This window comes from Salvelinus fontinalis, chromosome 4 (assembly GCF_029448725.1).
Source record: "Salvelinus fontinalis isolate EN_2023a chromosome 4, ASM2944872v1, whole genome shotgun sequence".
NCBI lineage: Eukaryota > Metazoa > Chordata > Actinopteri > Salmoniformes > Salmonidae > Salvelinus > Salvelinus fontinalis.
In genome coordinates, this window is record NC_074668.1 from 39,210,979 (window position 1) to 39,228,390 (window position 17,412).

A 17,412-nucleotide genomic window follows, 5' to 3' on the forward strand; every position below is an offset into this window, starting at 1 on the left:
GGGTCACGTCTGGGTCCGTTCCACACCAACACAAAGAACATATTCAGTCCACTTGGCCCTCCCTCCTTATCATTATGTAATATGGAGGAATGAGGACTCACATCCACATGACTTCCAATCAGAATCCGGACAGAATGCCTAGACACCATTTCCTGTCCAGTATAAATGGGCTCTTTTAGTTTCTTACATTGGAATCTGTTGTTTCAGGAACACATGACTGGTCATAAGGATTGCAAATGTAAATGTAAAATGTCATGTGAGAAGTACCTTGGTAATATAAGATATATTATATATAAGATATAATATATTTTTCATGCTTTGTTAAAAACAATCACATTCATTATTTGGGATAAACCAGAACTACTCTACTCTGTTTACTGTTTACCATATATCCTGATTCCTAGTCACCTTACCCATATACATTTACCTTATATACCTTAACCCCTATACCACAGGAGGTTGGTGGCACCTTCATTGGGGAGGGCGGGCTGGTGGTAATGGCTGGAGCAGAATCAGTGGAATAGTATCAAATACATCAAACACACGGTTTCCATATATTTGATGCCATTCCATTTGCGCTGTTCCAGCCATTATTATGAGCCATCCTCCCCTCAGCAGCCTCCACTGCCCTATACATATCTACCTCTATCGATCCAGTATCCCTTCCAATTAGTGGAAAAAATATCAGAATGGGATTGCCCGTGTTAACGCAGCCTAAGGAGATCAGATCCAAACAACCTGGACCCCCTTCCCGTCTGTGAGATCTGTGCTGTGAGATATCACACATGGATGGAGATTTAGGGATGTCCTTGAGGTCTTTGCATGGCGAGTAAAAATTGCAAGATGTTAACACTGTTTACGCCCACTGTAAAACCTAATATACAGTCCAAGTAAATACTGTTAATGGTTCCAAAGATATTAAATATTAGATTAAAACTCTGGGAACCTTGACTGCTCTGGTAATGGCTCAACTGTTCTTTTCTGTTGATTCAAGATAACACCTTCACAAAGTAAACACTTAATCAAGACTCCCCCCCCCCCCCCCCCCCCCCTTTAGCTCATTGAGAGATCCCGGCAGTTAGAACACAGTAAAAACAACCTAAGGGTTATCCCCATGATCCTTTGAGCAACTATACCGACCTCTTTGTGTTAGTGTACTGTGTCTCCCTCTTGTGACTTTATGATCAAGCAAATATAATTTGAGACAATAGGAAAGAACAAAACAAAATCACTGCGTAAGGTAATACTATTTATTATATAACTAATCAGAAACAACATGATTGAACTGGCCCAATTTCCCAATACATCCTACTGGTCTAAAATATCATTATATCTCTGGCCCGGAGCCCCACGGCTACACATATCTGACCTTTATGATCGGACTGTAGCAAGGCACATTATGGTGGCAGCCTTATAAAAAAACATATATTTGTATATTTATATATAACATATATGTGCTCATACTTTTAACTAAGGGATTAAGGCAAAATTGTATTTCAATAATTTCCCATTATAAAAGTGTCAGGCATTTTCTAAGTATGTAGACACTTTTTAATCCAAGCATGTCATATCATACTCCTTCATTGGTATTGTTGATTAAAAATAACATTAATACAGTAATATGTAAAACAAAAGATGTTCAGAAGGGATGACAAATAGCCTTAAATGAACCTCAATGTTACACTACTTGGATGGTTTACAAATGTACTAACAGGTGAAAAAACTAAACATGAACTATATACACGCATGGGAGTTAACCCGTTGACCTCTCCAAAGCTCAGATGGTATTGCACCATTGGAGTGGGCAGTGGGATAAGTTCAAAGGCAAAAGTAGCTAAAGAATACATGTAGCAAAAGCTACTCTGCAATTTATCATTTTAATGGAGTCAAGATTACATTATCAGAATTAATACATTTTGGGGGAATTAAGACTAAAGTGGGCAAAGAAATAAAGGGGAAGAAATAGGTAAGCAATTACTGAATTACAGTACATTACAATTGAAAGATAGTGTCTTCCTAAAACAAGGCAGTAACTAAGCCATGTCATGACAGCAGTCATAGGAGCTTTAGACATTAGTTTAGACCAGCAGGGGAGTTGTTAGCTGTTCAATCATCCCTCTCTCACAGCAGCTTGACTGGAGTTAGCCAGGGTTTCCAAGACCTGGGTACATGGAACATGATAACAAGCATAGGTTCCAGAGACAAGAGTTCCAGCAGGTTATGTATGATGGAGTATCAGAAGGTCATGGATAGAGGTGTAAAGACTGTTCACTTCTCCAGAGTCTCCCACCATTCTCTCTCTTTCCCTCTCAGTTCCCAACAACCTATGTCTCGTCTGTGGCCTCCGATGCTTCCTTTAACTGTAACATTGCAAGTCAGAAAATCTGTTCTCCCATCTTTCAAAACAAAAACACTGTGACAGCCGTTCTAGTAACCAGCTTAGCTAAAAACCCATTCAAATACGGTGGAAAAAGTGAGAAAAGACTAACTATACAAACAATTTAAAATAAATATCAGCAACAATGACCACGACAAACACACATCTCTACAGCACAAATCTTTTCATATCTCCCATGTTCACCCATTCAAATCTGTCCTGACCTTTGACCTCTTGGAGGCTTAACTCCTTACCCCTGACTGTGTGTGGATCACATTACATACCCTCAAAACACCAAATGGATAGAAACCATAAATGCCAGCATGAATTTAGGACTGTGTCACAAATAACATTATATAGGCTACAATGACAATATCTACCCCTTAATTAGTACTTTGGTATTCCCTGAAAAACATTTGCGGCACAGCATTAACAGAGAGAGCAGGGGAGTTAGTCGTTTTTTTTCTTCAAATGAACCATATGGTGTTTGAATGGCCAAAGACTGGTTAGACGGAGGGTGTGAAGCTGTACAAGAGTTAAGACAGTGATGTATTTAAGAAAAAGGGAGAAAATGTGCAAATAAGTTAGGGTTATTCATAAAAGCCAACATGCATCATTTCAAAGTGATGACGCATTGTTGAACTGTAGAGTCAACAGTAGCTATTGATCATGAGCCAAGTTGGTCTCGAAGTTGGGCTTCTCTTGAAAGAAATTGCTCGGGTGGTAAGTAAGCTAACAAGTATGTGAGTGTGTATGTGCGTGTGTGTGATGTACTGTAAATGTGTGTCTCCGCCATGGGGGGTTATTGCGCTTTCGTGGGTGTGGGAAGAGGGGGAGCAGGCGAGGTAGTAGGGATGACTCCAGTGGCGAGCAGTACGATGATGAGGATTATGACCAGGACGATGACCACTATCACCACCCACAGCTTCATGTTCTTCCACCAGTAGGAACGAGCCACCTTCTGAGACGTGTGCTTGAAGTTCTGAGCCTGAGGGAGAGATGGGATGCTATTAGAAATATGCTAACAAAAATCATACCATTTGCATTGTTTTGCAGTAACCAATGCTTTGCAAACTGTGTGTGTGTATAATGCATTTTGTTTTACTGTAAAGTGTATTGCGAATTTTAAATGCAAGTTTGATTTGATTTAATTAGATTTAAACTGAAGTACACTACACAAACCCAAACTGTGGGTCACAAACTCTTCAAGTCCACAGACTACTTTAAATACAATTATGGATACCAAATTTGGATTAACTATGAAATCAAATTAAAAAACAGTAGAAGAGCACACAAGAGGGGAAGAACAGTGTTGTTGGACTGACCCCAGCCTGCAGGTCCTCTGACTTGCCCATCAGGTCGTCCAGCCTCTCACCCCGGGCCAGGATCCGGTCCACGTTCTGGGTCATTATGTCCTTCACCCCATCCACCTGAGATTGCAGGGTCTTCACCTTGTCCTGCTCCACCACCTCACCCTGCTCCTGGAGAAAAACAGAGACAGACAGTGATAGAACATGAGAGAAAGAAAGTAATAGAACACGAGAGAGAGAGAGAGAGAGAGAGAGCATGAGAGAGAGAGAGAGAGAGAGAAAGGTCAATGAGGATAATACGCTTCCGTACATGTTTTCGGAAACTGGTGATATCTGCGTGAGTTATTTTGTATTCTCTCACAAAAGCTTTATCAAAAATCTATTTACAACAGTAGGCAGGGGACCCTGTGCAGCAGTTTTACACCTGTATGTACTGTATCTTTAGGTCATATCTACAAGTCATAACTGCCTTTTAATGACGACGTAAGACCTGAACACAAAAACAGGTGTAATCATTGGTCCAAAAAGTTTTGCAACAGCATACGTTTACTCCAAACGGAGAACGTTTTGCAACGAAAACGAGAGTTTCCATTGGACAAATTCAGGTAGGTCCCTCCCCGCTTCTTTCCATTTGCTTCAGTTTGGAATACACCCAACGATCCAAGTCAGAATCAGGAACATATGTATCTTTCAACTAGGCCTATTTTATTGCCAGGAGGCGTACATGAAAGAAAGGCCCCTGTAACTGTTCATCACTCCCCATGTTTTTTTATTTGCATAGTAGATTGTGCATATGTAATTTTCGTTCATATTTCAGACAGCTTGTGTGTGAACTTCGACACCTTGAAGTGTAAAAGATGCTATAAGATGTTGCTGTAAGCCGTTGAAGTGTTATGCCAATACTATATGTATGTGACAGAAAGGGGGGGGGGGGGGGTGTGTGTGTGTTGCACATTTTTTCCAAACCCAGTGAGCCCTCTGCCTCACAAACACAGGAATCTCTTCTTTCTTTCTTTCCACTCGGTGAGTCTCCTCGCTCTCTCCTTCACAACCTGCTCTCTCCCGGCACAGGAATCTGCCTGCATGAGGCATACTGAATGGCAGACTGCTATCAAATGACAAGTCCCACTGAGAGCAAAACATTACATACTGACGAACAAAGGAAGTTCACTGATGTTAGAGAGACTAGTAGGCTACATACAGTATTACACAGAATCTTACTCAAATATACTTGAGAAGCAAGCCCTTTTGAAGCTCGTTGAACATCTCATTCCAAAATCATGAGCATTAATATGGAGTTGGTCCCCCTTTGCTGCTATAACAGCCTCCACTCTTCTGGGAAGGCTTTCCACTAGACGTTGGAGCATTGGTGCGGGGGCTTGCTTCCATTCAACCACAAGAGCATTATAAAGGTCGGACACTGATGTTGGGCAATTAGGCCTGGCTCGCAGTCGGCGTTCCAATTCATCCCAAAGGTGTTCGATGGGGTTGAGGTCAGGGCTCTGTGTAGGCCAGTCAAGTTATTCCACTCCAATCTCAACAAACCATTTCTGTATAGAGTTCCCTTTGTGCACAGGGGTATTGTCATGCTGAAACAGGAAAGGGCTTTCCCCAAACTGTTACCATAAAAGTTGGAAGCACAGAATCGTCTAGAATGTCACTGTATGCTGTAGCGTTAAGATTTACCTTCACTGGAACTAAGGGGCCAAGTCCGAACCATGAAAAACAGCCCCAGACCATTATTCCACCTCCACCAAATGTAAAATTTGGCACTATGCAGTCGGGCAAGCAGCGTTCACCTGGGATCTGCCAAACCCAGATTTGTCCATTGGACTGCCAGATGGTGAAGTGTGATTCATCACTCCAGAGAACTTGTTTCCACTGCTCCAGAGTCCAATTGCGGCGAGCTTTACACCACTCCAGCCGACGCTTGGCATTGCACATGGTGATCTTAGGCTTGTGTGCAGCTGTTCGGTCATGGAAAACCAGTTCATAAAACTGCCGACGGACAGTTCTTGTGCCGACGTTGCTTCCAGAGACAGTTTGGAACTAGGTAGTGAGTGTTGCAACCAAGAACAGATGGTTTTCACACGCATCAGCACTCGGCGGTCCCGTTCTGTGAACTTGTGTGGCCTACCACTTCGCGGCTGAGCCGTTGTTGCTCCTAGACGTTTCCACTTCACATAACAGCACTTACAATTGACCGGTGCAGCTCTAGCAGGGCAGAAATTGTTGGAAAGGTGGCATCCTATGACGGTGCCACATTGAACATCACTGAGCTCTTCAGTAAGGCCATTCTACTGCCAATGTTTGTCTGTGGAGATTGCATGGCAGTGTGCTCGATTTTATACACCTGCCAGCAACGGGTGTGGCTGAAATACCCGAATCCACTGATTTTAAGTGGTGTCCAGATACTTTTGAATATATAGTGCATGTCTGTCGGCTCTGATAGAGAAAGTACATCCAACAGATAATCCCTTCGCTAACATAAATGAGGAAATTATTGAGATGAATTATGGATCTTAGGTCAGTAAATAAGTGCCAGTCTGTGCTATCATGCCAAACATGTTTGACAATTACAGCAACAAACAGATCTGGGACCAGGGCAAGCTATAGATAATAATTATGTTTGACAGCAAACTAGGTCCTGTTTCCTTTCTCAGATAACCTTCACTAAATGAATCCCAGTCTGGTCAGAGGTTGCCATCAAATCATAGTCAATCTGTTTCAGAGTAGCTCATGTGTACATGAACCTGAACGAACAGTTGTTCATCTGGGATAACTACTGTGAATTAAGAATAAATTACTTTTTGTGTGAGAGTATAGGCTTGAACAGGGCTGAAGAATGTTCTGTTCCATTTAACCTCTATCATAGATTGCTCTAAAATGTACTTCTAAATGCCAGGTCATTTCCCTAACATGTTGGTCAGTGACATTGTAGCCTATCAGGTTTTAATTTCCCAACCATCACTAAGTATTCTGTTTTATTTTGTTCTAAAATACATCTCAGGGACGTTGTGGATTTATGGAGCTACTGTAAGACATTGATGTTGAGCCTATCGAGTGGTCCGTCTACAATGTACCCTTCACGACTATGCAGCCCTGGCAACTAACACAGTAAAAGTACCTACCAACCTGCCAGCTTCCTAAACTCCGGCCTAGATTAGACCGCTTGACTTTTCCCACATTTTGTTAGGTTACAGCCTTATTCTAAAATATATGAAATAGTCCCCCCCCTAATTAATCTACACACACAATACCCCAAAAGCAAAAACAGGTTGACATTTTAGCAAATATATATAAAATAAAAAAAACTGAAATATCACATTTACATACGTATTCAGACCCTTTACTCAGTACTTTGTTGAAGCACCTTTGGCAGTGATTACAGCATTGAGTCATCTTGGGTATCTCCCAGTCCCTGCCACTGAAAAACATCCCCACAGCATGATGCTGCCACCAGTATGCTTCACAGTAGGGATGGTGCCATGTTTCCTCCAGACATGCCGCTTAACATTCAGGCCAAAGAGTTCAATCTTGGTTTAATCAGACCAGAGAATCTTATTTCTCATTGTCTGAGAGTCCTTTAGGTGCCCTTAGGAAACTCCAAGCAGGCTGTCATGTGCCTTTTACTCAGGAGTGGCTTCCGTCTGGCCACTCTACCATAAAGGCCTGATTGGTGGAGTGCTGCAGAGATAGTTGTCCTTCTGGAAGGTTCTCCCATCTCCACAGAGGAACTCTGGAGCTCTGTCAGAGTGACCCTCGGGTTCTTGGCCATCTCCCTGACCAAAGCCCTTCTTCCCTTATTGCTCAGTTTGGCCGGGCGGCCAGCTGTAGGAAGAGTCTTGGTGGTTCCAAACTTCTTCCATTTCTGAATGCTAGAGGCCACTGTGTTCTTGGGGACCTTCAATGCTGCAGAAATGTTTTGGTACCCTTCCCCAGATCTGTGCCTCGACACAATTCAGACCCGGAGCTCTACGGGCAATTCCTTCAATCTCGTGGCTTGGTTTTTGCTCTGACATGCACTGTCAACTGTGGAAACTTATATAGACAGGTGTGTGTCTTTCCAAATCATGTCCAATCAATTAAATTGACCACAGGTGGAATCCAATCAAGTTGTAGAAACATCTCAAGGATGATCAATGGAAAGAAGATGCACCTTAGCTCAATTTCTAGTCTCATAGCAAAGGGTCTGAATACTTATGTAAATAAGGTATTTCTGTTTTTTATTTTAAATTGATTTGCAAACATTTCAAAAAACCTGTTTTCACTGTCATTATGGGGTATTGTGTGTAGATTTTAGAATAAGGCTATAATGTTACAACCATCAAGCGCTATGGCTCTCATGAGGACTGTCACAGGAAAGGAAGACCCAAAGTTACTGCTGCTGCAGAGGATAAGGTCATTAGAGTTAACTACACCTCAGATTGCAGCCCAAATAAATGTTCAAAGAGTTAAAGTAACAGACATCTCAAAATTAACTGTTCAGAGGAGACTGTGTGAATCAGGCCTTCATGGTCGAATTGCTGCAAAGAAACCACTACTAAAGGACACCAATAATAAGAAGAGACTTGTTTGGGCCAAGAAACACAAGCAATGGACATTAGACTTGTGGAAATCTGTCTTTGGTCTGATGAGTCCAAATATGAGATTTTTGGTTCCAACCGCTGTGTCTTTGTGAGACGCAGAGTAGATGAACGGATGATCTCCGCCTGTGTGGTTCCCACCGTGAAGCCTGGAGGAGGTGTGATTGTGCTTTGCTGGTGACACTGTCTGTGATTTATTTAGAATTCAAGGCACATTAACCAGCATGGCTACCACAGCATTCTGCAGCGATACACCATCCCATCTGGTTTGCACTTAGTGGGACTATCATTTGTTTTTCAACAGGACAATGACCCAACATACCTCCAGGCTGTGTAAGGCTATTTGACCAAGAAGGAGTGATGGAGTGCTGCATCAGATGACCTGGCCTCCACAATCAACCGACCTCAACCCAATTGAGATGATTTGAGATGAGTTGGACCGCAGAGTGAAGGAAAAGCATCCAATAAATACTCAGCATATGTGGGAACTCCTTCAAGACTTTTGGAAAAGCATTCCAGGTGAAGCTGGTTGAGTGAATGCCAAGAGTGTGCAAAGCTGTCATCAAGGCAGAGTGGCTACTTTGAAGAATCTAAAATATATTTTGATTTGTTTAACACTTTTTGGTTACTACATGATTCCATATGTGTTATTTCATAGTTTTGAGGTCTTCACTATTATTCTACAATGTTGAAAATAGTCAAAATAAAGAAAAACCTTTGAATGAGTAGGTGTGTCCAAACTTTTGACTGGTACTGCATATTTGACATTTGTATCTTAAAGCTTAATTGAGTAATAATCAATTGAAGTTGGAACATTTGTGACATTTTGGTCTTACCCAGACATTCTCTAAAGCTGAGATCCGCGATAGGCGCAACAGCGCCACTGGCCACCCCAAGCGCATTTGTTATTGTTTTGAGGGAATGAGCATTCAGCATCATGGTAAAAAAATTTAATGTGTAGATACTCTGATGTTCTATTATAGGTGCAATGATGTCCGACGGAAAAAAACAGTGTTTGTTGTTTGAAGTAGCATCTTTGTTGTTGTCATATCGCAAACGGACGTGGCAGTTTCAACGCTATGAATCCCAGATCTAATGTTTCATCTGTAGGTGCTACAAAGCAAAAATTGTTGTCATTTGAATTTTTACTGCTTGCTCTGTAATAGGAGTAGTATTTTCATTTCAATAACAATTGTCTTACATTAATTTATGAATACTGAAAAATATAAACGTGCATATTGTTGAACATAATAAATTGATCTATGGGCATATCAAAGTTCCAGTGGGATCTCTGCTAGTTTTAAGGTTATGGCCCGTTTTATACAGAGAAATTGGCATAGTAAGCAATGTAACCAATCACAGCACTTCTTTTACTTGTACCATTGCACACCCTGCAAATAACCAGCAGAGAGCTACCATTTTGAATCCATGTATACATTGACTATGTTGGTAATGCTTACAAATTGGACCATAACCCTAAAAGTAGCAGAAATACCACTCAGGAACTTGGATATGCCTGTAGAGTATATTATGTTAAACAATATGTAGAACATTTGCCATATCATATTTTATCCATTAATATATTTTCAATATTCAATATACTACTAATATTACAGAGTCAGCGGTAAAGCTTCATATGACACACATTTTCGCTTTGTAGCACCTACAGACGAAAAATTATGTAGTCTTAAAGGGTAAAGCCAAAATGTCACAAATATACCTCTTCAATTTATTATTTTTTCCAATTATGCTTTAGGATACAAATGTCAAATATGTCAACAATCTTTCTTCCAAAGGACCCTTCTATGGATTATATTTAATGAAAATACAAATAAAATATTTTTTTTTCCTTTTAGGAATGATCCCTTTAGTCAATTGTACACTGAACAAAAATATAAATGCAACATGCAACAATTTCAAATATTTTACTGAGTTACAGTTCATATAAAGAAAATCAGTCAATTTCACATGACTGGGAATACAGATATCCATCTGTTGGTCACACATACCTCAAAAAAAGGGTCATGGATCAGAAAGACAGTCAGTAGCTGGTATGACCACCATTTGCCTCATGCTGCCCGACACATCTCCTTCGCATAGAGTTGATCGGGTTGTTGATTGTGGCCTGTGGAATGTTGTCCCACTCCTCTTCAATGGCTGTGCGAAGATGCTGGAAATTGACGGGAAACGGAACACGCTTTCGTACACGTTGATCCAGAGCAACCCAAACATGCTCAATTGGTGACATGTCTGGTGAGTATGCAGGCCATGGAAGAACTGGAACATTTTCAGCTTCCAGGAATTGTGTACAGATCCTTGTGACATAGGGCCGTGCATTATCATATTGAAACATGAGGTGATCGCGGCAGTTGAAAGGCACGAAAATGGGCCTCAGGATCTGGTCACTGTGTCTCTGCGCATTCAAATTGCCATCGATAAAATGCAATTGTGTTCGTTGTCCATAGCTTATGCCTGCCCATACCATAACCCCACTCCCACCATGGGACACTGCTCACAACGTTGACATCAACAAACCACTCGCCCACACAACGCCAACGTCTGTCTGCCATCTGCCTGGTACATATGAAACCAGGATTCATCTGTGAAGAGTACACTTCTCCAGTGTGCCAGTGGCCATCGAAGGTGAGAATTTGCCCACTGAAGTCGGTTAGGATGCCCAACTGCAGTCAAGACCCTGGTGAGGACAATGAAACAGTTTCTGACAGTTTGTGCATAAATTCTTTGGTTGTGCAAACCCAGTTTCATTAGCTGTCCAGGTGGCTGGTCTCAGACGATCCCACAGGTGAATTAGCCAGATGTGGAGGTCCTGGGCTGGCGTGGTTACATGTGTTCTGCGGTTGTGAGGCCAGTTGGATGTACTGCCAAATTTTCTAAAATGACATTGGAAGTGGCTTATGGTAGAAAAATGAACATTCAATTCTCTGGCAACAGCTCTGGTGGACATTCCTGCAGTCAACATGCCAATTGCACGCTCTCTCAAAACATGAGACATCTGTGGCATTGTGTTGTGTGTTAACACTGCACATTTTAGAGTGGCCTTCTATTATTCCCAGCACAAGGTGCACATGTGTAATGATCATCATGTTTAATCAGCTTCTTGATATGCCACACCTGTCACCTTATCTTGGCAAAAGAGAAATGCTCACTAACAGGGATGTAAACAAATGTCTGCACATAATAAGAGAAATAAGCTTGTTGTGTGCATGGAACATTTCTGGGATCTTTTTTTTCATCTCATGTAACCGACACTTTACATGTTGCGTTTAGATTTTTGTTCAGTAAACTTCAAGACTTTATTACATCCTCTCCTGAGGAGGAAGCACAGTACAGTATTCCACAGTAAGTTCATACGGGGTTTTCCAGTATTCTCCCATAGAGCCCATAAAGAGTAAGGTGTAGTATTTAAGTTAGCCTTGTATATTTGACTATCATCTCCTTCAAATTTACACAGTTGAAGCTTCATGTCGAGGTTGTCTTTGAGGTGTTAACTAATTACAGTTTTCTTGTAATATTGTTCAAGATATTGTTTCAAGCTTTATTGTTGTTATCTAATAAATATATTTGGCTACATTCAAGTGTGATTATCAAATCAAACTATACTACCCAAAAGTAACAACTGTTGCGCAGGCGCCAGTAGAGAAATGTACAATTTCAACACTTTGGTCCATTTCCTCAAAAGCGACATTGCCGCGACATCTTGGTCAGAAAGAATTTGCGGTGAGGGCAAAACAGAACTTTTTCATAACATAATATGAAGCCCAAACAGGAGACGAAATGATCAACCTGTTGTATTTAGATTCTCAAGTGAGAAAGATAGACTGTGTGGACTCGACTGAGACTGGTTATAACGCTGTAATGTTTTGTTTTCTAATCAAAACTAAATATTTCAAGCACATCAGAAAATAACGATTGTTCCAGCACCTACCAGATCATTATACATGTTGTTGGAAAATGGAGTCCTTTGCCACCGGAGTGATAACTTCTTTAATCCTGATGCATCAAATGTGTCGAACTTTTGTATTGAATTTGTGGTCCCCGTTCAACAGACGATTACGTTACCTCCTACCTACTTCCTGGTTTGTTGTTTTCTCCCTCAAAGTGAATCGCTTCGCTTTGACCCTGCTCGAATGTTTTGCTTCCACTTGCCTCCTCGTGAGGGCGTCAAAGCGCGGGGTTCTAACGTCCACCTGCAGCAAGTAAGAAAAAGTAGACCCAACTCAGGAGAATGTCGTTGATGCTGGTTGTCCCACACACTTTAACATCAGCATTCTTGATACTAGTTATGTGTTCATATGCTGGGGCCTGGAGATTACAGTAAAGAACATTTTCCTTTTTATCTGCAATTTATCTGTGTGCATGCACTGTAGAACATACAGCAGCAGGTGGATTGACATCTCACCACCATCAGCTGGCATGCCCGTAGGGGGCACAGGGGTACGTGCCCCATAAGATTTGTCCTGTTTCAAAAATAAAATATATACCGTATTTAAAAAATATATACATTTTTGTCTGTTTCTCTCAGGGTTTGGAAGCAAAATATTTTTGGGGTTTTGTTCCACTGTTCCAACTAGCAAAAATAAAGTTCTGAACTGGTTCCCGAACCCCAAAAAAGTACTGGTTTATATCCCTCCTTTCTGTTCCTTTTTTTAACCTGTGAAATCAACAGTTTTTACATTTAGTTCATTAAATTACTTCACCAGTCAGTGAGGATAGAGCAGGCAAGCTAGTTGTTACATGCGTAAACAAAAATGTTGTAGGTGTGAGAGTGTTGAGAAGAAAGCTTGAAGCTCTGGGCATCTTGTTATGACATGCATTAAATGAATTACAGTCAGTGGAGGAAAAAGTACTAAATTGCCATACTTGAGTAAAAGTAAAGATACCTTAATAGAAAATGACTCAAGTAAAAGTGAGTTACCCATTAAAATACTACTTGAGTAAAAGTCTAAAAGTATTTGTTTTTAAATATACAAAAGTAAATAGAATTGCTAAAATGTTCTTATGTATCAAAAGTTAAAGTATAAACTATTTCAAATTCCTTATATTATGCAAACCAGACGGCATCATTTTTTATTGGCGGATAGCCAGGGGCACACTCCAACACTCAGACATAATTTACAAACTAAGCATTTGTGTTTAGTGAGTCCGCCAGATCAGAGGCAATAGGGACGACCAGGGATGTTCTCTTGATAAGTGTGTGAATTGGACCATTTTCCTGTCAAAATGAGTACTTTTTTGGGTGTCAGGGAAAATGTATGGAGTAAAAAGTACATTATTTTCCAGTGAAGTAAAAGTTGGCAAAAATATGAATAGTAAGGTAAAGTACAAATACCGCCCAAAAAACTACTTAAACAAAAATACTTTTAAGTACTAACTAAGTACTTTACACCACTGATTACAGTGCATTCGGATAAGTATTCAGACCCCTTCACTTTTTCAACATTTTGTTACATTACAGCCCTATGGATTAAATAGTTTCCCCCCTAATCAAACGACACACAATACCCCATAATGACAGAGAAAAAAACGGATTTGTTGAAATTTTAACAAATGTATAAAAATACTAAACTGAAATATCACATTTACTAAGTATTCAGACATTTTACTCAGTACTTTGTACCTTTAGAAGCTATTACAGCCTCGATTCTTCTTGGGTATGACACAAGCTTGGCACACCTGTATTTGGGGAGTTTCTCCCATTTCTTCTCTGCAGATCCTCTCAAGCTCTGTCAGGTTGGATGGGGAGCGTCGCTGCACCGCTATTTTCAGGTCTCTCCAGAGATGTTCGATTGGGTTCAAGTCCGTGCACTGGCTGAGCCACTCAAGGACATTCAGAGACTTGTCCCGAACTTGCCCACTCATCCTTTGCTCTGTTAATTTTTCCCTCGATCCTGACTACTCTCAGTCCCTGCCGCTGAAAAACATCCACACAGCATGATGCTGCAACCACCATGCTTCCCCGTAGGGATAGTGCCAGGTTTCCTCCAGACGTGACGCTTAGCATTCAGGCCAAAGAGTTCAATCTTGGTTTCATCAGACCAGAGAATCTTGTTTATCATGGTCTGTGAGTCCTTTAGGTGCCTTTTGCAAACTCCAAGTGGGCTGTCATGTGCCTTTTACTGAGGAGTGGCTTCTGTCTACCCTCTACCATAAAGGCCTGATTTATTGGAGTACTGCAGAGATGGTTGTCCTACTGGAAGGTTCTCCCTTCTCCATATAGGAACTCTGGAGCTCTGTCAGAGTGACCATCCGGTTCTTGGTCATCTCCCTGACCAAGGCCCTTCTTCCCTGATTGCTCAGTTTGGCCGGGCGGCCAGCTCTAGGAAGAGTCTTGGTGGTTCCAAACTTCTATTTAAGAATGATGTTTTGGTACCCTTCCCTAGATCTGTGCCTTGACACAATCCTGTCTCAGAGCTCTATGGACAATTCCTTTGACATCATGGCTTGGTTTTTGTTCTGACATGCATTGTCAACTGTGGAACCTTCGACAGGTGTGTGCCTTTCCAAATCATGTCCAATCAATTGAATGGTGGACTCCAATCAAGTTGTAGAAACATCTCAATGATGATCAATGGAAACAGGATGCACCCGAGCTCAATTTCGAGTGTCATAGCAAAGGGTCTGAATATTTATGTAAATAAGGTATTTGTTTTTTATTTCTAATACATTTACAAAATTTTCTAAAAACCTGTTTTCACTTTCACTATGCGGTATTGTGTGTAGATTGATGAGAAAAAAATATAATCTATTTTAGAATTAGGCTGTAACGTAACAAAATATGGAAAAAGTGAAGGTCTGAATACTTTCCGAATGCACTGTAAGTTCACAGAATTATACCTTGGAGGAGAGGTTTCTATGGAGGAACTTTTAATGTCCTTTGAGCTAGCAAGCTAACAAGCTTGAACTTAAAAAATTAAAATCTATAGTTGACTTCTGAAAAACTCAAAAGGAGGTAAAAACAAGTGGAAAGAGGAACTGCTAACAGGGGATCCACCAAAAGGTCAACACAGAGTTACCTCTGTTGCTGCTGGTGCCAGTGCATTCTTGGTCTCTGTTGTGGCGGCCGCACTCTCAGCTACACTCTCTCATTCACAGCCAGTCATCCAAAACAGTCCTATGCAGTCGTTAAATTCCTATAGAAGGCTGAGGATGTGTGTTCAACAGGTCGACAAGCTTGTGTGTGCAGAGCGGCACCAGAATTAAAAACAGGGGTGGCAGGTAGCCTAGTGGTTAGAGCGTTGGACTAGTAACCGAAAGGTTGCAAGATCGAATCCCCGAGCTGACAAGGTAAAAAAAAACTGTCCTTCTGAACAAGGCAGTTAACCCAGTGTTCCTAGGCTGTTATTGTAAATAAGAATTTGTTCTTAACTGACTTGCCTAAAGGTCAAATTAAAAACATCATAAATTTTTGTAGTTACGTGATACCTAGGCCTATAGTACTTAACTAGCATTGAAAAAGTTATTCCATTCTTCTATAGCTAATGAAAAATCTCTCCCTATCTTCTGAATCAAGCGTAAATGTAATGTCAGTGGCCTATGCTTCAGAGGGGTGAGGGGCAGGTAGCCTAAACACATACAGGCATAGATTTTCAGCTTGCAGGCAGAGACTGGAATACATTTTTGAATGACAGAGTGATGGCTTTGCATAGGCGCTTTGTTTGCCTGGAATGTAAAATACAATTATTAACTGTTAGCCATACTTTTAAAATAAAGTTTCTGTTCCGGAACAGTATGGATCCCTTTTGTTCAAGGTTCCGTTTCTGTTCCTTGAATTAAACATTTCTATATTTTTCAGATTTTCAGTTCTGTTCCCTGAACTGGCTTCAACCAAAACATCAGCCAGGAAGCATAGGAACTGAGAAGTGGTCTGTGGTCACCACCTGCAGAATCACTCATTTTTTGGGGGTGTCTTGCTAATTGCCTATAATGTCCACCTTTTGTCTATTCCATTTGCACAACAGCATGTGAAATTTATTGTCAATCAGTGTTGCTTCCTAAGTGGACAGTTTGATTTCACAGAAGTGTGATTGACTTGGAGTTACATTGTGTTGTTTAAGTGTTCCCTTTATTTTTTTGAGCAGTGTATTATTATATATATTTTTTTACATACAATTAAGCATTATGATTATGGCTTTAGATTGCAGTTAAACACTTTCAGGTGTTTGAAAAAAAGATAAATTCTCCAATTTACAGACGGGGACGGGGGGACGGGGCTAGCCCTCTGGACCACCCCCCAGTTATACCCACATATTTGTGCCCCCTCTGATTTTCTGGGGTGCATGACTCCTCTTAACATCCCAGTGATAAAGATGGATCTTGTCTAACAGGATGGATCTCACATGCTGAGATAGGCTACTATATCTGATGGCGGTTCAGACAAGCTTTTAGGTCGACAGTCTTGTGCTGGTACTGGTAGGCTGTTTGCTGTAAGCTTTTGATGCTTACAGACAAGTCTCAAGCTAAATCTCCTCATACAGCACATTATGTGATACCCTGTTAATGCTGAGTGGGTCTATGGAAAGCAATTATTGCATTTACATTTGTCATTTAGCTGAGGCTCTTATCTCGAGTGATTTTATAGTAGTCAGTGCATACATTTTTGCAGTGCACTTTCAGTCATGATCTGCTTTTAAATTCCAAATGTAGTGTGTCAGTCAAGGTAAGGAATGGGGTGTGCGATGCACTGCATTCATCATTCCATATAGAATCATGTTGAATAGAGTTTAAGGCAGTGTAACATGTATACAAAATATTCTCAGACTAGCCAGAATATAACGTTGCAAACTTCCCTCTACAGCCAGCCATGTGTGCGTGATTGGACCCAGCCCAGTCACGCCTGCTGTACCAGTCATGCTGATGCAGTATCACCCAGCCCATCTGCACTGCTAACCCTGACCAACCGGTTTTAACCACGTGTCTGCGTACCAAATGGCACTCTATTGCCTTAAGGCTCTAGTAAAAGGTAGTGCACTATGTAGGGAAAAGGGTGCCATTTGGAACACAACCTCTGTGACGAGGCTGCAGGGAGTTCGCTACGATCCAATGACGTCTGTTTACTGTAGAATAAGGTACAGCATAAATAACCATTCACAAAAAAATTGCTTCCCTGCAGTTTGCTTTT

The 17,412-nt window shown here is 41.0% G+C and overlaps 1 protein-coding gene across 1 annotated transcript; it reads right to left on the minus strand.

The window, feature by feature from the left end:
- Positions 1-1,236: 1,236 nt before the first annotated feature.
- On the minus strand, positions 1,237-12,414 carry LOC129853745 (vesicle-associated membrane protein 8-like). The gene is made up of 3 exons (XM_055920110.1): positions 12,220-12,414; positions 3,703-3,858; positions 1,237-3,365 (listed from the first exon to the last, which is right to left on the minus strand). Exons 1-3 carry the CDS (start codon positions 12,232-12,234, stop codon positions 3,180-3,182), a joined length of 357 nt encoding a protein of 118 aa, XP_055776085.1. The 5' UTR covers positions 12,235-12,414; the 3' UTR covers positions 1,237-3,179.
- Positions 12,415-17,412: the final 4,998 nt, after the last annotated feature.

Bases quoted from the DNA above. Each gene is read 5' to 3' on its own strand.
- LOC129853745 (XM_055920110.1), bottom strand. The intron at 3,366-3,702 runs GTCAGTCCAACA...TCTCTCCCTCAG, and splicing joins CAGAGGACCTGCAGGCTGGG to GCTCAGAACTTCAAGCACAC.